This window comes from Lissotriton vulgaris, chromosome 4_1 (assembly GCF_964263255.1).
Source record: "Lissotriton vulgaris chromosome 4_1, aLisVul1.2, whole genome shotgun sequence".
NCBI classification, from domain to species: Eukaryota; Metazoa; Chordata; class Amphibia; order Caudata; family Salamandridae; genus Lissotriton; species Lissotriton vulgaris.
Window position 1 is genome coordinate 517860565 of NC_141691.1, and position 27011 is coordinate 517887575.

The 27011-nt window shown below is 44.5% G+C and overlaps 1 protein-coding gene across 3 annotated transcripts in view; it reads left to right on the forward strand.

Annotated features, from left to right (window-relative positions):
- Positions 1 to 27011, forward strand: part of LOC147718915 (uncharacterized) — a 143897-nt gene that overhangs the window by 27031 nt on the left and 89855 nt on the right. For all 3 annotated transcript variants that reach the window (XM_086964665.1, XM_086964662.1, XM_086964663.1), the window contains exons 3-4: positions 8231 to 8357; positions 10866 to 11057. In XM_086964665.1, coding sequence (XP_086820791.1) covers positions 8231 to 8357; positions 10866 to 11057 — 319 coding nt within the window. The remainder of the gene's footprint in view (positions 1 to 8230; positions 8358 to 10865; positions 11058 to 27011) is intronic.

The following is a 27011-nucleotide window of genomic DNA, read 5'->3' on the forward strand; positions in this document are numbered from 1 at the left end:
GTAATTTTCCTTAAATTTGCCTCGCTGCGCTCCGCTCCTTCCCTGAAAGTTTGGTGGGGATTCGTCAAGCGGGGGCCGAGATAAAAGGGGTGTCCCAAAACGTGTTTCCCCATGTTAATTTCCATAGGGAGGGTGGACTCACTTTTAGCCCGAACGGCTGAATGGATTCCCACCAAACTTTGCGAAATTGTAGGGACTGGTAGCCCGATGTGCCTTTGCTATGTCTCAAGATATGTGCTACAGTGGATTTTGAGTAATTTAGGTTCAAAAAAATATATATATCTATAAGCGCGCCCCGGTACGCGCACCGGGGCGCGCCCCAGCGCGCTACGCGAGCGGAAAGCTGATTGGCTCTCGGGTGTCTGTCAACATTCCAAACAGTCCGGAGCGGCCGCCATCTTGTGTCTCGGTAGGATCGAGACACAAGAGGTGGCAAAAACAAAGGGGGAAATGACCAAATGGGGGCAGGGTAGACCCCCCCTGACCCCCTAGGTTTGATGTGGGGGCCATAAAAGGGCCCCGCGGGGCAACATTTATTTTTTTTTATCAATTTGCGCGGGGGTAGCGCCCGGTACGCGCACCGCGGAGCGTACCGGGGAGCGTACCATGGGGAAAAAAGAATGACAGAGTTTTTTTAAAATGTAGCATTTTTTTATAAATTGGAGGTAGTTCTAAAACGAACTGTTTTTTTTATTCTTTTTGTTGTTTTATATATATATATTTTTTGTTGGGAATTTTTTTTCTTTTTTTTTGCTTTTATGAACAATTTTATATTTTTTTCGTAATTTTTATGGGGACAAACAAAAAACAGGGAATTGTAAACGGCTCAACTGGAGCAAAAACAGGAAAAATTAAGGTTTGTTTTTGCACTTGTGGTTGTCTACAGCACGGTTAATGGGTTTAATACTTTGCCCTCCATAGCAAATTGTTCTTCCACAAAATTTACAAACGATTTTGAAATCTCCAAACTGGGTTTGGATGTTTGGGACCATCTCCCTTGACTCTGGACCCGATGGAGTGGGTTGTTGACTTTGGGAGGTGCTGGGAGAAGATTGGGGAGGGTTTCTGGTAAGTTCTCTGACCTCTGCTGCAGCATAGTTGTTTGGGTGCCGGCGTTGCATATGGCAAATCATGGTGTTGTTGCCAAAAGAGTACTTTTTGGCAGGGTTCCCCCTGGAAAGTACATTGCCACAGATCAGACAAGTAACCTTTGGCGCATTAACTTTCTTGAGGTCCTTTGGGATTTTAAAAAACTCCCAGACAATGTGGTCCTTTGGCTTATAGGGGGTAGTATCTTCAGGCAGGAACCGCCTCTCCTCCTCCTCCTCCTCCTCCTCCTCCTCCTCTTCTTCATCTCCACCACTGTGGTGTTGTGGTGGTCCTTGTGGTGGTGGTGGTGGTGGTGGTTGAGATGCTCCTGCTGCTGCTGCTAGTGTAGCCATTTCTCAGTACAAATAGGTACAAATAGGTCTGCAAACAGGTCTTCCTCACTCAAAGTACAAAGTGAGAATGAGGAAAAAATGTGGGGGCTTTCATCATTTGGAAACCAAAACTGTTCTGAACCAATGAAGTGTTATTTTCAGGTCACATGACCCGACGCGCTTACGCTACGCGCCCCGGGGCGCTTACGTAGCGCGATCGTATGCGTCCGGGTGCGCTTACGCCGTGCGTATCACGTGGACGCAGCTACGCGATACGTCACGATGATGTTTTCGTTCGCGGCAATAGCGCAAACGGGACGCTCACCGGGGCGCGCCGCAATACTGCACTTTCCGGTGCGCACATCGGTACGCGCACCGGGAGCGCTCCTGGGCAAAAAAAAATAAAAAATTAAAAAATATATATATACATATAAAAAATAGTATTACATAAATATACAATATAGGATTCATTATAAAAAAATATTATATTTGATAGCAATAGAAATTTGCTATTCAAAAACCTTTGAAATTCACTGAAAAAAACATAGGTTTGAGGCCCTATATATAGTTAGGAATTAGCATTAAAAAAACCTTTGAAATTCACTGAAAAACCATAGGTTTCACACCAGTTATAGTTAGGAATTAGCATTTAAAAAACCTATTAAATTCACTGAAAAAAACATTGGTTTCACACCAGTTATAGTTACCTGGAAATTTTACTGACATAAAACCATTGAAATTCCCACGTTATAGTTAGTTGGACTCAATATAACTTGCGCGTGTAATGCACTGCTGATGACATCACATATTACATCACTCATGACATGGTCAGTGACATCACTCATGACATCACTGATGACACCATCCTTGTGACAGAGAGACTGACCTCCTTTCACTGTAAAGTAACCCTTGAAACACATATTCAAAAATAGAAACTAACATTTTCAAAAAAGTGGAGATACCTATACCAGTTACAACAACCAATTCAGTAATTCCACCATTTACATACACATCCACTCATTCACCAACAGTTCGATATAGTCAGTCATACATATACTCACTCATCATATGTAGTGAGACACCTATACATCCGTTAACACACCGACAGTCTTCCAAAAGTTGCTCACACACATATTCACACATGCAAATAAAATATTGAACATCCATTTTTTTGCATATACAGCTATACACACACTACCACCTTACTTCTAAGGAAACTTACACATACTTACTCTCTTAAACAATCACTTATAGAAACACATACTTATTTAAACAAGAACTCTTTCAATCTCTGACTCTCACATATACTCACTTATATACACCAATACTCACATTTACTAGATTAAAACATATGTAGTTACTGATAAAGACACTAGTAAGACAGTCATTCACTTACTAACACATACATATACACACTCATTCACCCATACAGTCTGGCACATATGCTGTCTTCAAAACACATACAAACAGTGAGTCAGTCATTGATGCATCTGTGTGCTAAGTAACACCCCCACCAAATCATACAGACACTTATACTGATACTAAAAAAAACATCTAATAACCCATATACACACACATGTAGCTACTCACCAACCCATGCAGCCACTTATACACAAAGTGAAACACTGATACAAACATTTAAATATTTAAACAATACTCGCTAATATATGTATTCACTATGATACACTTAATAAGCCAGTTAACCAATCATTTAAAAAAAAAACATCCATTAAGACACTTATTTAAACATTTATTCTTCCATTGACCTTTACATATACATATATAAAACATGTTTATTTTTCAGAAAGGCACACATTCACTGGATGGTGTCATCAGTGATGTCATGAGTGATGTCACTGACCATGTCATGAGTGATGTAATATGTGATGTCATCAGCAGTGCATTACACGCGCAAGTTATAGTGAGTCCAACTAACTATAATGTGGGAATTTCAATGGTTTTATGTCAGTAAAATTTCCAGGTAACTATAACTGGTGTGAAACCTATGGTTTTTTCAGTGAATATGTATATATATATATGATGTCCTCAACCTGAAGATAATAAAGCGCTTTACATGGGCACCAGTTACATTATATTTTTAAGGCACTGGAGATTAAGTGATTTGCCCATAATCACAGGATGTTGAGGACTCGACCTTGTCTTCCCAGTTCCAAAGCCGGACGCTCTGACCGTTACGCCACCTCCTCTTCGCAGTTCTCTATTGCAGACTTCCAGCCCGCTGAGCTATCTTGTAGCTCAGTTTTGTGAATCGAGCCAGGTCTGGCCGTTGGCATGCTAGGCACATTCCACCCTGCTGGAAGTGCCAGGGCGCGCTTTTATCAACGCTGAGCGGCGTGTGGCACTGTGGCAAGAAGGCACACCACGAGACGGGAGTCAAAGGTGAGAGCGCGCTTGGCAGATAGCACGTCTTCTCAAAGTACACGTTCTTAAAAACAAACAATAGTTCATAATATACTATCAACACCTGTCTTCCAAGTACGGGTAATATATGTTTTTATTGTCGGTGGATTTAATTTTCGACCTGATTGTTGGCAGACAGAATGCAGTGGCACTAAACATGTCTGTGTTCCTCTCTACCTCTCTCTCTCTCTACCTCTTTCTCTACCTCTACCGCTCTCTCTACCTGTCTCTCTCTACCGCTCTCTCTACCCCTCTCCCTCTCTAACTATCTCTCTCTCTATCTCTCTACCTCTACCTCTCTAGCTCTCTCTATCTCTCTACCTATACCTCTCTAGCTCTCTCTGCCTCTCTACCTCTCTCTCCACCTCCCTTTCTCTACCTCTCCCCCTACCTCATTACCTCTCTCTCTCTCTACCTCTCGCCCTTCCTCATTACCTCTCTCTCTCGCTCTCCCCCTCTACCTCTCTCCTTCTACCTCTCTCTCCCTCTACCTCTCTCCCTCTCTCTCTGCCACTCTCTCTCTACCTCTCTCCCTCTACCCCTCTACCTCTCTCCCTATCTCTACCTCTCTACCTCTCTCTATCTCTCTACCGCTCTCTCTCTCTCTACATCTCTCTACCTCTCTCTCTACCTAAATCTCTCTACCCCTCTCTCTCTATCTCTACCTCATTACCTCTCTCCCTCTCTTTCTGTCACTCTCTCTCTACCTCTCTCCCTACCTCATTACCTCTCTCGCTCTACCCCTCTCCCTCTTTACCTCTCTCCCTATCTCTACCTCTTGACCTCTCTCTATCTCTCTACCGCTCTCTCTACATCTCTCTACCTCTCTTTCTACACCTCTCTCTCTACCTCTCTCTCTATCTCTACCTCTCTCTCTCTACCTCTCTCTACCTCATTACCTCTCTCCCTCTACCTCTCTCCCTCTCTACCTCTCTCTACCTCCCTCTACCTCTCTCCCTCTACCTCTCTCTCCATCTACCTTTCTCCCTCTCTACCTCTTTCCCTCTCTAGCACTCTCTCCATCTACCTCTCTCCCTCTCCCTCTCTACCTCTCCCTCTCTATCTCTCTACCTCTCTCTCTCTCTCTCTCTCTCTCTCTCTCTCTCTCTCTCTCTCTCTCTCTCTCTCTACCTCGCGCTCTCTACCTCACTCTCTCTACCTCTCTACACCTCTCAACCAGTTGAATTCCGGGAAGCCCAAACCATCAGTATTTCAAATCTGCGCCTGAAACGTGGGTAGGATGAACCGTGCAGCTCAGAAAGGGATTTTCTTTTTACATAATTTGTATTTAACAGAAATGGGAAGCAGGAGAACAGTCTCACCGTTGAGATAGGGATTCACATAGACTGGCGACCGCTTTTGAATTGCCTTTAAAACCATTCAAAGATGGCTGCAGCGTCTACGTGGGATGTGGTGGACTAAGTGGCAGCCGGAGCCTGATAGCAATGCTTGTTTGATTTAGAAATCAATATGATCTAAGCAAAGGATTTGGAGTCTTGTGAATTGAATTCACAACAATCAAGTGCAACTTCAAACATTAAAACAATACATTTGAATTAATCAAACATAACCTTTGGATTATATGGATGAATAGCATGTGTTCATGCTGTATTATAGCTGAAGTCCCCTTGATCACATGTCAAGAGGCTTTCTGTTAGTTTAAGTTTGCATTCGAGCAACCACAGTAGCACTCTTTCTTTGTGTAAATTGATTATCTGGAGTGCATAAAAGTAACTTTCTACCTAAAGGCATCACATTTTTGCCATGAAAAATAACTCATTTTGCCAAATGTGGCTACTGCCTGATTCTGCCCAGAGTTGGCAGCCATGCGAGAAATTTAACAAACCAAGATATTTCTGAAAGCTAGACACACAAGGGAGTCAATGGTGGTATGACCTGTGTAGATCCCATTACATTTTATAACCCAGAATGTGCTAAAAACATTGGTTAAAATCAGACACACAACCACACAATCAACCGCACATACAACCACACACACATTCACACACACACAACTCTACACACACAACCCCCCACACACTTGCACACCCCACACACACAACCCCCCACACACAAACCCACACACACACAAACCCCACACCCCCCCACACACACAACCTCCCCACACACCCACACCCAACCCCCCACACACAAACCCACACACACACACAACCCCACACACACAACCCCCCATAAACAACCCCACATACAACCCACTGTCTATCTATCGACCTCACTCTATCGCCCCTCTCTCTATCAATCTATCTATCTATCGCCCTCACTCTGTCTATTGCTCTCACTCTGTCTATCACCCTCACTCTATCTATCGCCCTCACTCTATCTCCCTCACTCTATCTATCGCCCTCACTCTATCTGTCTGTCTATCTATCGCTCTCACTTTATCTATCGCCATCACTCTATCTATCCATCTATCGATCGCCCTCACTCACTCTATCTATCTGTCTATCTATCTATCGCTCTCTATCCATCTATCGCCCCCCCTCACGCTATCTATCGCACTCACTCTATCTATCGCATCACCACAGCATCACTCAGTGGCACCAAACAATCACTATGCGCTACCACAACATCACTATGCGCTACCACAGCATCACTGAATGCCACAGCATCACTCGTCGCCACCACAACATCACTCAGCGCCACCACAGCATCACTCTGTGCAGCCATACAACAACAACTGGTTCAAATATGTTCTCTCAATGTTTCAAGCTTTATTACAAATGTCACAAAAAGATGTTAATATTTCACTTCTGTTCTTGGATTTTCGTCCCAATAAAATACACGGAACATAATCTTCACAAAAGTTATTTACAAAAGTTTAAGCTATTGCCATTATAAATTACAATAACTTTTACTTAAGTATTAATTATTAAAAAAAATTAAAAGCCATTGTTATTTGTATTATCAAAACATCTAAGTCTCGTAAATACAACACATATTGCATTACAAATGCTATAGGTGTCACATTTGCAAAAGTTTTAACTATTGGCATTGTAAATGACAAAGCTATTAATTTCACTATTTTCAAAACCAACACATAAATAAAATATTTGTCATTTACAATACCAATAGCTCAAACTTTCCTAATGCGAGACCTATTGCATTGCAAATGCTTGTTCCTAAATGTTGTCTCTCTTCCTCATTACTTTCACACACTTTTGAAACGTCCACTGCCTTACTTCTGTTTAAGTAATTTTTCTCTGCATATCCTCTCCTTTTCATTCTGTTTCACGTCTCCATTTTTCGCTGCCCATTTTGTTACTGTACAGTTTAAGAGTTTCTTGGAAGAAATTCTGGGACCAATAAATTATTTTGAACGTGGCAGTGATATGTTTGCAGTTTTCTTATACCTTTAGGACATACATTATTATTACTACTTCTTTAAAGGACTAAAGTATAGTAGGATAGATTTTCTCCAGACCCTATTTCACTCTGGTGAAACTGGATGTTGCTCGCATAGTGTATGTTGCAACCTTCATATTCTCTCTTTTTGGGCCAGTGGTCTGGTGTGTTGTTTCCAGGGCTCAACAAAGAGCTAGAACATTTCTTGATTTACTCAATGGTGTTACTAATCTGGAGTAATTCTGCCATTATTAAATCATCCTGATAGCATTGGTCAAGGCCCACAGAGATAGCTCCTTCATTTGAAATGTTAACAGTTCACTACCTAAAATTAAACGATACATAGATGATCAGTAATTGAACATAGGACTTGCAAAAGCCATGGAAGTAATTACATCTTTGAAAATATTTTTTACCTGTTGTTGTCGATTTCTCGTTTACCTTTATTTCAACTTTTTCTTTATATGTTTATAGAACAGTAAGCAGTATTTAACAAAATAATATAAACTTTCAGTATTACGTATAACGCTTCCTGTTTATTGCTGGAATGAAGTGTATCATTTATTAGAACATTGGAATGTTGGGAGCTCCATTGCTTTTACGGGCTGATAAAGTCCTGCAGAACAACATTCCAATGTTTTACAAAGGCCTCTCGGAGCTCTAGGGGATTTAAATCGAGAAGCCTTTGTTTTGTTTGTTAAAACATTCTTCCCTCTAGTGGCAGAATGTTATAATAGCCTTATAGCACTTCGTAGCAGGGCTATAATGACTATTAAAGTCCCTCACCCTTGTTAAAGTCCCTCGCCTTAAGCTTGGGCCTTTAACGCGGGAGCAGGCCTTTAATAGCCGCTATAGCCCGCTACGGCGGGCTATAAGGCTATATATATTTCATTATTTAAATGATCAGTGCAAAGTCATCCTTGTTCCTTATAGTTTCTCTAGACCCCTCTTAGTGCACTGGAAGGTGCTAGTGAGATTAATGGGCTACAAGTTTTGTTTTTTAGTATAGTCGTTGTGTTTTTCAGGCACTGGTTACCTTCAATGATGTGGCTGTTTATTTCTCTGAAGAGGAGTGGCAGCGATTGGAAGAATGGCAAAAAGAGCTGTACAAGATTGTGTTGAAAGAAATTCACGAAGCCTTGATCTCACTGGGTAAGGAAGCGTTTTACACCACTCATTACTGGGATTAAATTGTAGATTTTCTTTCAGTTGATAACTATCTAATTTATTTTTCGAAATGTGTAGTAGTGAATAGCAACTTGGTTGTTTGCATAGGACACTCTTAATATAAAAGATTGGTCATTTACATTGTTCTATTTTCTTTCAAAAATTACCTGCACACTAATTGTTGGGCCCCTTTATGATACTTAGGCATGCGCACCTGGCCCGCGTGACACATTTGGAATTGGTATATCAACTTTTAACCAACCCACTGAATAAGATAATCGACTCTTTATGCTACATCCTTGTCCATGGTTCCGTCAATGCCCAGAACTGATTTGACTGTGCATGCCCTGGGTTGTTGAATAGAGGCGGTGGTGGCAGCATATGGCTTTTTGCGAATTGATAATCCTGAACAGACATTTTTCCTGTCACAGGAGTATTGCCAACTAGCTGTACTCTATAAAGGTTCCCTTTAATGTGGCACCCAGGTAAAGTTTCCACTTTGGTGTGGCACCCCGTCCCTTGAGCTGACATTCTTTGTTTGGGTCAAGTGTGTGACTTCACTGTGTATGTGTGGAACATATATGACATTGAGAATGCAATGTGTGTATGTTTGCTGGACCAGTGGGATCCATTTCTGGATGGTCCGTGGGTTAGTATGGCACAAGATGGAAGAAGGATAAAGCTTCTCCAGACAGGTGAAGTGTACTGCTTTTGTTTCTCTGTCTGGAGGGTACGACCCAGGAACTGAAGTTGGAAAAGATGGCAACAGAGATATCCTTAAAAATTATGTGAGGATCTGCTAATTAGATTTTCCTGAGCCCTGCCATTTGATGGATGATAGGAAAGGGTGAGAGTGAGTTCGTCAGCAATTTCTGTTGTTAAAGATGGGAAAGTTGCTAGGTAAGGTCTGCTCTTTTGTCTGTCCCTGATTGTTTATCAGGAAGGTTGTTGACAGCCAGGGGCAACATCTTCACAGTTCATGATGCCTATGTTCTGGATACTCCTGTTTGAAGTTAGCATCATGAGTACCTGCTGTGAGAGCCACCACCTAACACAAAGTAGAAAATAACTTTTGAAAAGGTACCACCCAAAATCGGTTCCAGGACCTTAGAATATAGACCTGGTTTCCCAGAAGTAAGAGGGGGGATCACTGAAGTCTGCACAGCTTGCTGGAGAAGCTACAGGTCTGCTTAGTGCCTAGAAGTCTGCTTGCCTTTACAGAAAGTGAAGGTTTGTGTCTGGCCCTGTGGTAGGAAAGACTGTCTTATAGGAGAAGGCCAGCTTCTTTTTGAACACCCAGAAGAAGCTGACAACTAGTGGGAGTGGAGCCAAAGCTGACCAAGTTGTGAGAGCTCTTCCCATCTCTGAGGCAGTTCCTGTATTGAACATTGTAAAGAAGCAATCAGCCAGAACATCATACTGTCCAGCTAAACAATGATGATGGATTCAACCCAGATCTGTGACTGGGGGTGAGTGTCTGAAAAGTTTCAGCACTCCGTCCATCATCTCCTTGAGGTTGCTTTGCTCACCCTAAGTTGGCAGGGTATGCCCAGACGTGGGTCCTTTGCTCACTGTGCCACTGGATTCAAGGTAGCCTGGCTGATGAGGGGTGTTACCCCGAAACCTGTACCAGGACGCTTGTTTCCAGTCCAGGGAAGACTTAGCTTGGCAGTTCGAGCTGGACTGTTCCCATGAGGCACTGGGTTAAGACTGATGCATATAGCTGTGCCTGAACTGGGGTGGCGAAGTGAGCTAAAGAATGATGATGGATTCAACCCAGGTCTGTGACTGGGGGTGGTTGTTTGAAAGGTTTCAGCACTCCATCCATCATCTCCTTGTGGTTGCTTTGTACAGCACCCATGCAGCATCCGAATGACTGGTGCTGCCCACACTACTTCTTTGAGAAGTCTTTGATTCCACACCATCACTAACTTGAGAGTCAAGTGTAGAAATGTGTTCCCTGGCCCAATTTATGAAGCCATAGTAGGGCAGATGCCAGGACAACCAAGGAAAACAATCCCAACTGCGATGGATGTGGGCAAGTAGCTCCTGTTGGTCTGCCTGAGCATGCCCCTATTTCCTAAATAGGGCCTACTATTAATACTTGTGCTAACTGAACCAAATGTTCTACTTTACAGCATCCTTCTAGGATAAACCCAGACTGTAGACCTCGCTACCACCTGAAACTCAAGAACTAAAGAAAGAGAATCTTGCATATGTTGATTTAAAAAAAAAAACTTTTCGTGTGTGTTATTGTAACAAGTATGTGCATGGGATTTGAATTGTTTTTCAAAGGCTCTTTCTTAGTAACTGAAATAATGTAATGGGACTTAACACAGGCATGACAGGAAAATGTAACTTGAAAATCAAAGAGTACTAGTTCAAAAAGCCAGGACTTCTCCAACATGGCATGTTAAATTTCATTATGTGGAAAACATTTATTTTTCTAAAGAATAATGCTATACATTCACTTGTATGTCTGCTCTTCAACAGGCTATGCAATTGCCAATCCAGACGTTATATTCAGAATTAAAAAAGAAAAAGAGCCGTGCCTAAAATATCGCCCGTGCGTGGAAGGCTGTCCAATTCCAAAACCTGATGTTTTGTTAAGAATCAAGCAAGAGGAAACCCCTTATTCAAGTGATCCTAACAACTCTGAAGAGAGTATTACTATCACCAGCACAGGTAAGGAAGAAACACTGGAGACTAATTTATAGTCTGTGTTGTGGAAATGTAAAGCTAAGTCTTTGTCTTTGTAGTTCCACCGTCTAAGGACATGCTATCATGTTACTGAATACACATTTGAAGAACCTACATGTTACTAGTAAACGTGCAAATTTCTAAGCATGTAATTGGGGTTTGTATGGCGCTAACTGCCGTCTTGGAAAGTGTGACAAATTCCAGAAACAAATAATGAGGTCATGCTCCATTGAGGGGACGAAAACAAGAAGAGGAAGGAAAGCGCACATAAGCTAACATAAAAATCAAGTAAATGAGAGTGAGAAGAAGGCCAACCAATTGTAGCTATCATTTGGCTTTAAGCCCACTATAAGCTGACAATAGGTTTTTTTGCAACCAGAAAGCCTATGCTGTCTGTTGAGTGTGACTTACCATGAACATGGAGTAAAACCATCCATTAAGGAAGAGGAAACTGTGATACACTAACCCCCCAGATGGCCGCCTGGTAGGAGCTCCTGTGAAGAGCTCCCAGTGCTTGGGATCCCATTTCGGGCTTTATCCCTGTTAGCACCCACCAGCTCGACGGAACGGAAACAGAAAAAGTAACTGGAAAAGTACCACAAGTAACTGGATTGCCCGGATGGCCCGCTGACCTGATTGACGGAGGTTGGAGCCTGAAAAGCCCCGCGATCTGCCACTGGACACTCGCCTTCAGGCACCCACATCGCATCGCCGGGACTGAGAGGCTGAGGCTCCGGGAGCCTGCTGAGCCTGCACTGTTTGGCGGAGGTTGGAGCCTGCAAAGCCCCGCGATCTGCCACTGGACACTCGCCTTCAGACACCCCTATCGCGTTTCCGGGGCTGAGCGGCTGAAGCTCCGCGGATTATCCTGCGATCAGCCCGCACCACAGCAGAGGATTCACAGCGGCATCGGAGGGCTGAGAAATGCCCCCCCCCCCCCCCCCCGCCAGCTCCACGGCAGAGACGCGGGCTACTGCACCGGTTGCTGCGACCAGCAAAGATCAGCAGAGGGGCAGAGCCGCCCGCACCACAGCAGAGGAGTCACAGCGGCATCGGAGGGCTGAGAGAGGCCCCCCTCCCGCTCCACTGCAGAGACGCGGGCTGTTGCACCGGTTGCTGCAACCAGCTAAGATCAGCAGAGGAGCAGAGCCGCCCGCCCCACAGCAGAGGATTCACAGCGGGATCGGAGGGCTGAGAGAGCCCCCCCCCCCCCCGCGCCCGCTCCACGGCAGAGACGGGTGTTGTTGTACCGGTTGCTGCGACCAGCCCACACCACAGACGAGGCCACGACAATGGACCCTCCCTCCCGCTCGCTCCGCAGCACGGCTGTGTGGCGCCGCTGCCCGGAGGAGCTGATGGAGTGAGAGCTGAGGCTAACGGGACCAGGAGGGACGTCGGGTGAGTGGAGCCTGCCACCGGAGGCTGGAGGCAACAGCGACATCGGAGGGCTGAGAGAGGCCCCCCTCCCGCCCTGTACACACTTTGATTAAACATTGCAATTGCAAAACTTTGCTGGCAAACTCAACATGCTCACGGCGCAGTTTTTACATAAGGTATTTATTTCACCCCACCCGCCTGCTCACATTTTTAAACTATCTCCTTTGTTCAAAATGGCTGGGGCCATAAAACTATAGCAATAAATCCACCCCGGTACCTCTGATGTCCACGAGGCTCCTCAGCATAACTCCTCCACACAAGACCTCCAGAAGTTGAGATAAGCCTCCCTCCCAGCATGCTACGAGCAGTGCTTGCTCTAACTGAAAGTGAAATTGCCCTTCCCGTACTCAAAGTAATAGCAGCAGACAGAGGACTAATTTCCCTATCTCCCCTATCGGTTCGGCCATCTTAGACTGTCTATCCTTGGCGACCATCATGGACTAGTCATTCCTCACGATAGAGTGTCTGCCTTTTTACAGTGGTATTATATGTATATTCCTAGTTGTATCTTGCACATCTCACTTTTTCTTCACCTGTAATGCACCGATGCTACCTCATATATTTACATCATATGTTTACACGCCAGATTATGATAGGGTGTCTGCCTTTTACAGTGGTATTATATGTCTATATTCCTAATTTGTATCTTGCACATCCCACTTTTTCTTCACTTGTATGCACCGATTGCTACCTCATATATTTTGGCTGCTCATTAGTGTCACTTTTGGTCTCATATAATCTTTGGTTGCAATTGTATTTTGCTTCTGATTCATGTACCTCATTTATTTTTGACTACTCACTATTGTTATATAACATAGAACTTTTGTTGCAACTCTATTTTGCTGCTGATTCATGTACCTCACTTATTTTTGACTACTCATTTTTGACTACTCACTATTGTCACCTTCGATTCAGGTATTTTACTGTCTGCATCGGTATTTCATTCTAGTATATCGTCAGTAGTATACCTACATTTTATTCTGTACATGTTTGTAACCCACACCGACTTCACTTTTTACTCCTGTAATGCACCGACTAATTACTCATATAGACCTGTTACATTTATGTAACCTGCTCCCATTTCAAGTTTTATTCCTGTATGCACCAATTACTACCTCACATACTTTGGCTGCTCATTAGTGTCATTGTTGTTCCATGCAACTGGTTATTATTGTCTGCGTTTGTATTCTGCTCCTGTATATCAATATTGTGCACCCTACATCTGTGCAACCCGCACCCACTACAATTTTTATCCCTGTTTGCATTGAATACTACCGCATATACTTTGGCTGCCCACTAGTGTCACTTTTATTTCATGCAACCGGCGACTACTGGGCACCCTCCCACACCTACCTGTTCCGTCATCCCAACATGGAGCTCATCGGCAAGCACACATATAGAATCAACTACCCACCCACACTCACCAAAAAAGCCGCTAAATACTTTAAACACAACTTACTGAGGTCCCACCCTGAAACTCCCTTTGCAGACACCTACTTCTCACCGGTCAATGGTGCCGTAAACATTGATATCATCTTCCACACCACACGCAGAGCTCAATGGAGAAAAACGTTCCTCTCTTTACTCACCGTCTCCAACTCCAGGAAATCCGCTCATGGCCGAACACTCTCCATCACACCATCCCAACTCTTCCCGGGCAGAACCACAATCACTATCTATAACAACGGGATTGTCCTAATGCAATCCACAGACAGGAACCTGGAACTACTAGACAACCTGTTCCCCACTTTCATACAGCACCTCTCCAATCCGCGGACCCCCACTCATAGCACTCCCAGTTCTATCACCCTTGACTTCACAGCCCCCAACCACAACCATTCTAACCTAGCTCAGCCCCAAAACGACACGCACCTCTCCTCTACCCCCGGCACCATCGTCATTCACCCACCTACTGTAGCCACCTCACACTCCTCAATCACAGACTTAGATCTCTCCCCCACATACAACAGCCGCACCCCCTCCCCCCACCAACACCTTGACCACCATTCATACCACTCCCATTCCTTTCACCCATGACACCACAGCCCCCAACCACAACGCCGCTAACCTAGCTCAGCCCCAAAACGACACGCACCTCTCCTCTACCACCGGCACATTAGTCATGCACCCATCTACTGTTGCTACCCCACACCCCTCAATCACAGACATAGATCTTTCCCCCACATACACCAGCCGTACCCCCTCCCCCATACACCAGCCCACATTCCCATTCTTTTCACCCTTGACACCACAGCTCCCACCCACAATCCGCCTAACCTAGTTCAGCACCAGATCGACACGCATACAGACAAACCCCACCCTTTATCCCCCCCATTCTCAGCCCCCATTTCCACCCATTAACTAATCACACAGAACACGCCGCCTCTATCAACTCTACTCCGCCTCCTCAAAAAAGAACCGTATACAATCCCACTTCCCCCCCCCCATTCTCACCCCCCACTACCCTACATGCGCCCCATCACCACTAACATACGCCCATCCTCCACCTTGCACTCTCCGCCTACCACCAATACCCTCTCCCATACCACCAACCTCCCCCCTATGTCATCCACCCCCAACCCTCCCATCCCCACCACCAACACATATCCCACACTAGACTACGTTATGGCCTCCCTCCTCCAGCTCAAAGAAGACATTCACATCATCAAACAACTACTCTGCACTCACTCCAGTCACTCCTCACCCACCACCCGCCTCAAGCACAAAGAAGACATTCACATCATCAAACAACTACTCTGCACACACCCCAGACACCCCTCACCCGCCTCCACCAGCACCACCCCTCCCAACATGACCTCCACCCGGTCGGCTGACTCTCTCACTCAACGCCCCCCGCACTGGACCTCAATCCCTGCTCGCGATCGTGAAAACCGTCCCCATCGCTCCTGCAACCCACTATAGGACCTCGACACAGTCACCCTCCTCCGCTCCTACGACCCAGCTCCCCATAACAACATACCCACCACCCTCCGCGCCATTCCAACGATTCATCCAAATCCCCTTAGACTCCCCACACTGAACAACAGAATCTCTATCCTTAGTAACCTGAGAAAAGTCCCCCTCTCTCTAGAACCCCCTTCCACCCTCGACACACCCCGTCTCAAATGCACCCTCCTCAACTGCAGATCGGCCCCTAGGCACTCCTCCGCAATCGCTGATCTCATCTTAACACTCGACCTTGACCTAATCATCATGACTGAAACCTGGCTAACTGAATCTTCCACACCTATAATGGACATACTGGTTCCCCCCAACTACCACATCACTAGACTAGACAGAGTTGGTCAAAAAGGTGGTGGAATCACATGTATACACAGGAGTAACCTCTCTGTCCTGAAAGTAAACTCTCCTTCCCTACCCTCCCCAACCTCCTATGAATACATCTGCCTCGATATTATCAGTGAGGGCAAACCAATATGCTCTCTTCACGGCATTTACCACCCACCAGGGGACAACCTTACCTTCTCACAACAAATCATGGATTTGATCACAACCAATTCCGGGCGACAACTCACACAAATATACCTTGGTGACTTCAACCTCCACTGGAACGATCATAATGACGCGGTGGTAAATAGTCTTAAAAATGTCCTCGACGCCCATGACCTCACCCAAATATGCAACAGCCCGACCCACAAAAAAGGCTCTATCCTTGACCTTATCATCTCCAAAGAGGACTCTATCCAACACGAATCTATCCAACCCTGTGACTGGTCAGATCATCATATTGTCACATTCTTCATCAATGAAAAAATCAAATTTAACCCGGTTCAATCCTTCAAGCCCAAAGTCTGGAAAAGAGACCTGAAAAAACTCAACCCAAACTCTCTACCCCCCAACAGCTGTAACCTCCTACTTCCTCCTACCGGCGTTACGGATGCCCAATCCTTGACTGATCACTATCTCAACACTATGACCTATATAGTTAATGAAGCTGCACCTATGCAGCTAAAAAGAGCCTCCACAAAAATGTCCAATCCTTGGTATGACGGGAGTCTCAATGACGATAGACGGGCCATGCGAATGGCAGAGCGCACCTGGAGATCAGCTCCCTCCGCACTGCACTTAAAAATGCTGAAGAAAAAGAGAAATGCCTACTTCAGGAAAATAAAACGCTCAAACTCAGATTTCTTCAGCCGTCAGCTCGACCAAGCCAAAATCGTCCGAGAAAGTTGTTTGAGCTAATCAGAACACAATCCAAGGAACAACCCCAACCACTCAGCACTTTGGGCGAAGCACCCTCCTGTGAAGACTTCGCCTCTTTCTTTATCCAAAAAACCGACAACATAATAACGATCTCCTCATTGACGTAAGTCTTTACCCCAAACCCCACTGCACAGCACCCACTGAACCAAAAAACAATGCTACATGGTCATTCTTTGTCACCTATTCGGAAGAAGAAATTGGTAGACTGCTCAGCACTGTGAAACCAGCCAATCACCTCACGGACCCCCTTCCTGCCAACGCTGTCAAAGACCTGACCCCGTCGCTCCTCCCACTCTGGACTAAAATTATTAACAGTTCACTTCAACAAGGGACCATCCCCGACTCCCTCAAAGTTGGACAAGTCACACCTCTACTAAAGAAACCTAGAGCCGACCCCTCTGATCTAAATAATTACCGTCCCATTACCAATATTCCGACTCTTGCCAAACTGTTGGAAAAATGCGCACAAATACAATTGACTAAACACATTAATCAGTTTGATCTACTCAACCCTCTTCAATCAGGCTTCAGAGCAGATCACAGTACAGAAACTGCTATGACTCACATAATTGACGACGCCCTTCAAATCCTAGATCAAAACGATACCTGCCTCCTCATCCTTCTTGATCTCTCTTCTGCATTCGACACCGTCAAACATGAGAATTTACTCGAACTATTAAACACAAGAATGGGTCTATCTGGGACTGTGCTCAAGTGGTTCACGTCCTTTCTACACAACAGATCGCAGAAATTCAAGAGTAACAATTTGATGTCTTCGCCAATACCTGTATCGCTAGGCGTCCCACAAGGATCCTCCCTATCCCCAACTTTGTTTAACCTAGTTATGGAACCTCTCACCACCTTTCTACAAGCATCCAATGTTCACTTCCACATGTATGCCGACGACACCCAACTTTATCTCAGATTACAATCACCCAAAGACATTATGCTCTTGAATTCAACGATCAGAAGCACCCAATCCTGGCTGGCCGCTAATCATCTCAAACTCAATGCTCTTAAAACAGAGTTCCTCTTGATCTCACCTCCCGCGAAGATCACTACCGCTCAAATTTGGCTTAAACACCTAACGGCACTCAATGTTCATCCCACCATTGTGGACTCAGCAAAATCTTTAGGCATAACACTTGACACCAAACTCAACATGCAGGAACACATCAACAAAGCAACTAAGGGTGCGAACTACCAGATCAATACCTTAAGGAAACTCAAACCCTTCCTTCCTGCTAAAGATTTCCAAACTGCGGTACAAGCACTAGTCATCCCTCGAATAGATTATGGCAGCATCGCCCTCTGCGGTCTCCCCCTAACTACTACGGCACCCATAAGAGCTTCTCTAAACGCCGTGGCGAGACTCATCACTGGATCAAAAAAACACTCACACATTTCCCCTGACCTGAAATCCCTGAACTGGCTGCCTTTTGAAGCCAGAATACATCTGAAAATCGCCTGCGTGACGCACAAGGCTGTCCACCTGAGCTCACCCGGATACCTCGCTCAGAAGCTGACGATTTCTGGAGGCTCCAGAAACACTAGAGGCACAAACAATCTTTTGCTAAAGCCCCAAAGATTCCGCAAGGAAAAAACCTATAAACGCTCCTTCTCAGGAATGGCACCCAGGATCTGGAACTCACTCCCCCCTGAAACCAGGCTCATCTCCTCTACCATACTTTTTAAGAAAGAAGTAAAAGCTATCCTCATGGCTAAATACACTTGAATTGCTAATGGGGATGATATTTACAGACACTGTACCATTCAGTTCTACTGATCTTTTTGCATTTTTGTATGACTCGTGTTATTGACCTACCTGATTGTTTACGCTACCACTTATTTGTACTTGTATCATTATTGATGTATCTGTCTGACTATGCTCCCGCATATACCTTCCCCACCCCAATTGTTACTTACTCACATGTTGTACCCTTCGTCTGTAAAGCGCTCTGATATCTGCAAAGATCTTGTTCGCGCTATATAAAACTTTAAAAATAAATAAAATAAAAAATAAATAAATGAACAAGGGGCTGACCCAAAACTCACTCTATGACAATTCTATAGGTCTAAGACAGCATCCAGCTAAAGGTAAATGTATGATGAGACCCCTAAAAATGTAACCTTTGAGGGCACATAGTCAGTGGGGGCTTCCCTTCCCTAATTATCGCGACAGAGACCATATCCTGCAAGTAACAAGGGCTCGGGCCGTAGCAGGTCGACAACGCATAAGTCCACATCTATCCAGATTACACCTTGGAGGTCCAGGAGCACTGATCCTCCTTTCTAGAAGTGAAAAGGTTCCCAATATAACATGCTGTGATATACATCCTAAAATTCCCAGCTACCCTGAGAATACAACACACCGGAACTACCACCTTTTGCACCACTTCTGACGAGGCATGGTCCTGGATGGAATGAAACGGTATACTGCCCTGTGGTGATGCAACAACTAAGCACATACCCTGGGACAAGCTCAGAGGTTTCGCAGGACTCACACCAACCAGCATCCACATGGTCCTAATACAGAGCAGGTTGCAAGGGCGGAGCCCAAGCCATGAAACAAGCAGAAACATATGCTGAATCTCGATCCCCTTCTGCATCAGGATCGGAAGCAGAGAGCTCTAAAGAGGACACCTCATCTCTGATGGACTCCCAGTTGGCAGTGGTTTGATGCGGGGCCCCTCCATCCCCCCCACAAACATCTGAAGACCTGATGTGAAACTTACTTGCAGGTTTGACAGAGCCTGCATGTCGGGTACTGTGTTGGGCCTGCATTGGTAGTTTGTCAAGTTCTTGCCATCTCACACCCACAAAATGCTGGCCTACCAGGTCTGGCCCTAATACTCATCCAATTTAAAATCACCCCACATCGACAGCAATCTACTTACTAGGGCCACCGCACAGTTTTCAACATGCACCCGGATCCTTGGCTGGGAGCCCACCTCTTGTGTATTATAGATCCTCCTTATTTATATGTCTGTGCACATGTTCATTACAGTCCGACCCTACCCCACACACACTCACAATCAACATGCACTCTGCCAGCAGTATACTGCAGGTGACAAATCGTGTATCTGTACTAAAACCTCCCCTCTCATTGATATAGTGTGTTACCAGCCTGAAATGTAAACATCTTGTTCTATTATGTACACTGAAGTACGGTGGAGACGATAATGACACTGGTCCCCTTATTATCGATGTAGATCTACTTGCCATGGAACTGATTACATACCAATATGTTGATAAAAACCTGTGTAACTCTCACTTTCATTGGATGTCGCATGTATAATGTTGAAATGCAATAAAGAGTATTTAAAAAAAAAAAAAACATTCCAAGATTACTTCCTCCTACAGACGTGCATTACGATTAGGGCTCCCGGTTTTATGGTTTTGATTTTTTTTAACATTTCCATGTGTATATATCCATATTTATTTTTTTATCATTTTATCTTAATTTATCCGCATTTATTTTTGTGGAAAGCAAAAGAAGACGCTGCAGCTATTATTTTTTCACTTTTATTTAAATAAACAATGCACACTTTTTGCCATTTTTTTTTTAAAGTGCGAGTTTGCAAAAGGTATTGTAGTGCTTTACATGAGCAATAGTTTGATTACACAAGGTCATTTTAAGTTTTCCAGACACTGGGAAAATCATGAGATAGTGAGCCAAACCGGAGACTTGAGCCTGGTTTTTTATGTTGACATCCATGGATGTTAATTTACCCCAGTGCTATGGGTAGTGGAAGTGACATCACAATCTTTTTGCCATCACAGGGTTACTCCCACTCTTAGCACCACAGAAGTCACTTAATTCCTTCCGTACGGCTAAGAAAATAAAGCTGAGTGAATATCAAGGAACGCAAATAGGGCTCTTAGATTCCTGATTTCTTCCTGTTTCTCCCACAACAGTGATGACAAGGCAAGACGGGTGTTTCACTATCTGTACTCCTCACTAACGCTAATTGACCACAACGTTTAAGTCCCTCCAAATCTACTACTCCCATTTCCTGCACCCACCACTTTCCCGTTTAATGAATACACACATTGTTTGATACCGGCTCAAAGACTCTTTGCCACCAAAATCTTTGCCCAGCTGTTGCGGCGCGAGTGCGCTGACTCCTCCGGCTCTTGGCCCCCCCCCCGCCGCTCATAGGACCATCACGCGGCCGCCGAGCGGGGGACTACAGCCCCCAGAATCCTCTGTGGGTTTTTCCCCGCCCACTTCCGCGCCCGGAGGCGCTGAAAACACCGGCGCTTCCTCCGCATCGCAAAGGGCGGGCCATCTGGGGCCAGAGGAGGCTGGGCTGTGCCAGCCCCCATCGCATTGGTTCCCCGGGACATTCAAAAGTAAGATTTCATCACCTTATAAGAGGAACCAATGACTAAACTGTTATGAACTGTGTAATATTTGTGTTAATATAATCCCCGGTATCCGGATATTATCTTTGCACTACAAGCTGTAAATCAAAAATACATACCAGAAAGATTAATTCACGGGTCAGTAATGGCAGGAAATCCCTGGTGGGAGGAACTGTCAGAGGGACTTTAGACCAGTTTATAACAAGGGCCGCTACAGTGTTAGAATGTGAAATAGCCATCACTGAGGGTCGCCAGTCCTCAGAATTGCTGTATAAACGTTCTTCCCTGGGTCCCATCCTGCTAGCGATTACACCACCTAATCAAGGCACGATAAAGATCAAATTAACGACACTAGTATTCCTTCACAGTTACAAGATCTAACGGAATCAGCAGAGATAAGCAGGGAGCCTAATATTAATGACCCTAACATAGGACCTCCAACAGAAATTTCTTCTGAGGAGAAAACACCATTGACATCTAGGAAGCCCACCACAAAAAGAATATATCAACTAAATCACTGGGGTCAGGACTTCCAAATAAAAGAAAGCGAGGGGGGGGACTGCCAAATGGGTAGACGCGCAAAAACACCTACAATATTTCTGAGCCCCTTAAAGGGCCAAGGTCATGCAGCAAGGAAACCTGTGCCAGATTACGCGTCCCCACATTCCCATCTTATTCAAGATCTAATGGGAAATATTGAGCTATTGGTCAACTCTTTATTATTACCACTCGTTGAGAGAGTGAAAAGAATAGCAGAACAACTGGGGTCTGTTCAAGAAGCGACTACAACTAACACCAAACTACTCAGGGAAATGCCAGCTAATAGACAGAACCAGATCTCTTCTGTGCTATCCACAGGACTGAAAATAACTAACCCTTTAAATAGTGTAGATTTATTACCCCCATCCCACGATAACACCCTGGCCCCTTTGAATATAGATACCGACCACAGGACATCTAGGGAAGAAAGAGCCGGAGGGCAAGTCAGTAAGCCAGATAATAAGCATGGAAATACTGCCAGGGCATTTCATTCTGACAAGAAATTAAAAGGAACCCCTCAGCAAATAGATTACCCTCCGGAGGTGGTACCTTATGTTATAATACTTACTGGGTCCCAGAACTGCTAGCGGGGAAAACAGAGGGATACCCAGAACTCAAGAACAAAGTAGTCCACTGGCTGAGAAAGAACAGGCCATTAGCCCCTAACATTGATGGTGAAATCTTACATATAAGAAGATTAGGTTGGGTGGGCTAAAGACCGAAAGATATACAGGGGGATGTCATTATCATTCATTTCAGAGATCGCAGGGCAACTATTCATATTGGAGACTGGTACCTTGAGTATGGCTGGGGAGGTATATCAACCTGTGAATTAAGGTATTTCTACCCTCAAGCCTTATTAAGTAACCCTTCAAGACCCCGGAATCCCTATATGCGTAACCCAGCAGGCCCTATTTTTAACATCTCTACCTTTAACCAATTTGCCTCTCTTTCTGGATTGGAGGGGGTGGACTGACTCATAAATGAGGCTCCAAGGGATTATCATCCATCTACACATACTGCTAATGATATGATATATAGGAAAGAAGGGATACTTGACATAAGAACTAAGATGGGAGAGGTTGACGTCACTGATAAGAAAACCCCTGAAGGCCAGTCTATTATATCCTGGAACATAGCGGGCCCAAAGGACAAAGTAGACCTTCAAAAATGGATAGACATAGTAAACAAGCACAACATACTGTGCTTTCAAGAAACCTGGATGGTCCAAGAAATACATTTGACAGGATGTCAAACCTTTAATACAACCGCCATTGTAAGCCAACATGGTAGAAACAAAGGGGGTCTGTGCATTTACATTTAAAACACAGCAGGGATTTCAGTTGTTAAATTTATCTCAACAGAATGTTACCAGATTTTATTAATCAATTGGTCAGGTTTGAACAACATGGCCATTATTAACTTTTATAACGATGCCCATGCATCTTTATGGGAAGAGACTATTAATAGCCTTAGAGGCTCGCTGATCAGTCTAGAGAAAATAGGTGATGGGGATTTGGCACTTCTATGGGTGGGTGATTTTAATTGTATGCTCTGCACCCGCAGAGCTACTGGTATCTCTGTCTTGGGGAGAACAGGGAAGAGGCTCCAACTCACTTTGTCCACTCCAGGCTGGGGGACTTGTTGAATACATTGTTATTCCATTTCGACCTAAGCTATGTTAACGAAAGTTGCTCACCGGCGGTAGATTTCAAACCAACATTTAACGGGAGAGGGGCAAATTCTATAATTGATTTTACCCTTCTGTCCTCCAGATATTGGTCACTTGTTTTGTCCTGGGAGACACTCGATATCGCCATGAGTGATCACTATCCCATTTCGTTCTGCCTGAAAATAAAGGGCGTGGAAACAAATCCTAAGGTCATTCACAATCCCCCCATTAACCTGGCAAGCACTAACGGCTATTCCATCAAATGGGCAAAAGTAGTTCCTGAAGCTTTTACCCGAAAATTGGTCACCAACATTTATGACCATATTAAAACTTACCTCTCACTGTCCGAAGAGAATCATCAAGTTCTCAACTCCTTCAGTAAAATCACGGACGAAATTAAAAAACAATTGACAAGGGAATATAAAAATCATACACATAAAGTCAAGGGATGGTTTGACAAAGATTGTTCTAGGGCACATCACAATCTGAAACGCCCCCTACATCAAGTCCCTAGATCGATGGAGCTTGTAAGGCAGATTCGAAGATCTTACCATGCTGCCTTAGCCAGAAGGATAAGAGAGTTAAAAAACGAAACCTGGCAGAACCTTCATGAGGCATGCTTAAGGAATGACAATTTATCTTTTTGGAAAGCAGTCAATGCACCCTTTCTTCTAGATAAGGAAACAGACATCATTGACTTAGCTATCCCAGAGGACACCTGGGTTAAGCATTTTTCCAACTTATATGATAACCCTAACACAGTCTAGAGCGATAATGATACAGACAACCAGACTGTACTACCTGAAGAGGTCGATCGATCAGAGGCGTTCCCATTGGGGATCGTATTCGATCATGCAGAGGTCATCAGGGCAATTAAGAATAGTGCTTCAGGGAAAGCACCAGGACCGGACGGTGTCCCGATTGACTTATATAAATCTGAGCTATGTCTTTGGGCACCCTTGTTAACAAATGTCCTAAATCGCTCTAATGCTTCTGGCTTTATTTCAACTTGCAAAAAACACAGTTGATGGACAGAATGCAGAACAATGTCTTACATTCACCCCAGTACCAAGATCTGGGCCTAAATCCATCCTTTTTTTGCACTCCACACCACCCTAGGTCAGACAATGGCTATATGCAAATCAGCCTTGACCCTGTGCCTCATGGGAACAGTCCAGCCCGAACTACCAAGCCATGTCTTTCCTAGACCGGAATCAAGCATCCAAGGACCGGTTTCTGGCTATCAGCCTTCTTCAGCCTGGATAGCTTGACTCCAGTGATGTGGAGAGCCTGGGACTCACGTCTGAGCATACCCAGCCCACTCTGGGTGAAAATTGCAAAAAACACAGTTGATGGACAGAATGCAGAACAATGTCTTACATTCACCCCACTACAAAGATCGGGCATAAATCCATCGTTTGTTTGCACTCCACACCACCCTAGGTTAGACAATGGCTATATGAAAATCAGCCTTGACCCTGTGCCTCATGGGAACAGTCCAGCCCGAACTACCAAGCCATGTCTTTCCTAGACCGGAATCAAGCATCCAAGGACCGGTTTCTGGCTATCAGCCTTCTTCAGCCTGGATAGCTTGACTCCAGTGATGTGTAGAGCCTGGGACTCGCGCCTGGGCATACCCAGCCCACTCGGAGTGAAATTTGCAAAAAACACAGTTGATGGACAGAATGCAGAACAATGTCTTACATTCACCCCGGTACAAAGATCTGGGCCTAAATCCATCGTTTTTTTGCACTCCACACCACCCTAGGTCAGACAATGGCTATATGCAAATCAGCCTTGACCCTGTGCCTCATGGGAACAGTCCAGCCCGAACTACCAAGCTATGTTTTTCCTAGACCGGAATCCAGCATCCAAGGACCGGTTTCTGGCTATCAGCCTTCTTCAGCCTGGATAGCTTGACTCCAGTGATGTGGAGAGCCTGGAACTCACGTCTGAGCATACCCAGCCCACTCGGGGTGAAAATTGCAAAAAACACAGTTGATGGACAGAATGCAGAACATATATGCAAATCAGCCTTGACCCTGTGCCTCATGGGAACAGTCCAGCCCGAACTACCAAGCCATGACTTTCATAGACCGGAATCAAGCATCCAAGGACCGGTTTCTGGCTATCAGCCTTCTTCAGCCTGGATACCTTGACTCCAGTGATGTGGAGAGCCTGGGACTCACGTCTGAGCATACCCAGCCCACTCTGGGTGAAAATTGCAAAAAACACAGTTGATGGACAGAATGCAGAACAATGTCTTACATTCACCCCAGTACAAAGATCTGGGCCTAAATCTATCGTTTGTTTGCACTCCACACCACCCTAGGTCAGACAATGGCTATATGCAAATCAGCCTTGACCCTGTGCCTCATGGGAACAGTCCAGCCCGAACTACCAAGCCATGTCTTTACTAGATCGAAATCAAGCATCCAAGGACCAGTATCTGGCTATCAGCCTTCTTCAAATTAATCAAAAGAAAAATGGACACTTGTAACAGTACTAAACCAGTGGTTAGAAAAGTAAATGAAACACCCTCAAAAACTCAGTGTTATTCGGAAAAAGCGGGATACATGTTTTGTCCGCCCCACATTGATGTTATGGCAGTTATCATTGGATGTTCCAATACGTGCTCAGTGCGAGCCTCATCCAGAGGCACCTCTGGTATAGAATGCAGTGTCCAGAGATTGAGGGTTACCCCCACACAGGATGTGAACAAAACAATACAAGAATTCTTGAAAAAGCAGAATGTTAAAAAAGAGAAAGTCACCCTTATGCTTTAATATAAGGTGAGATTCAAATGTCATAAAATCAATTGATACTACAAAAAGATCGAGTTACTGGATCTCTTTAGTATTCTAATAGGCTTGTCGACATGTTTCAGCTCCTTTTGGCCCTACGGGGTCTATGGAGCTTTCGTCAGGACTCACACACATAAAAAAAATTTCTTACTCACACTATTCGTGTAGTATATTTTGAGTGTACCTTTTCTGGCACTCAGTTATGGAAATTCGCTCTCCACAATCTGTAATAAAGAGAGAGAGACATACAACAGTACAAAAATTTTGTTCAACTGTTATGGTGATTCAGGGTGGTGGGGGGGATAACAAGGAGGAAGGACATTGATATCCTCCTTTCAAAATATCAGCTTCTTATTATCGCTGAAGTGTTAATTTAGGAATAGAAGGGAATTAGTTCGGCATTGGATTGAGAATTAGAGAAAGTCGTGCGGATTACATCATTACATTGGAATCAATTGTGGCAGTGCTATTGGCTGTATCTTGCATACCCTATATCTCAAAGAACATGTTATCGGCTATGGCTAGTTGCTGCTGTACTATATAATGAAGTTTTTGCATAAGCTAGCTCTAAAGGTCTAACACACTCGTTATATAAGAGAAAAAACACTTGTTATATAAGAGAAAAAAGGGAAGCAACAAGATTTCTCAACTGTTATGTGATTCTTATCAAGGGGGTTTTTGATATCCTCTTATAACGATAAAGTTGCATAAGGCTAGATAGGTAGTGGCTTTCGATATCTAGCACAATTATTATATTGGTGTTCTGGTTCCATCAGTTTACTCTAGCCTCTGTGTCAATAAGACTGTCCCACAACAGATGGGGGTTACGGAGTGTAAAATAGCTTAGACAATTTTACTCGCGGGTAGAGATACTCTCGCGTCAAATCATAC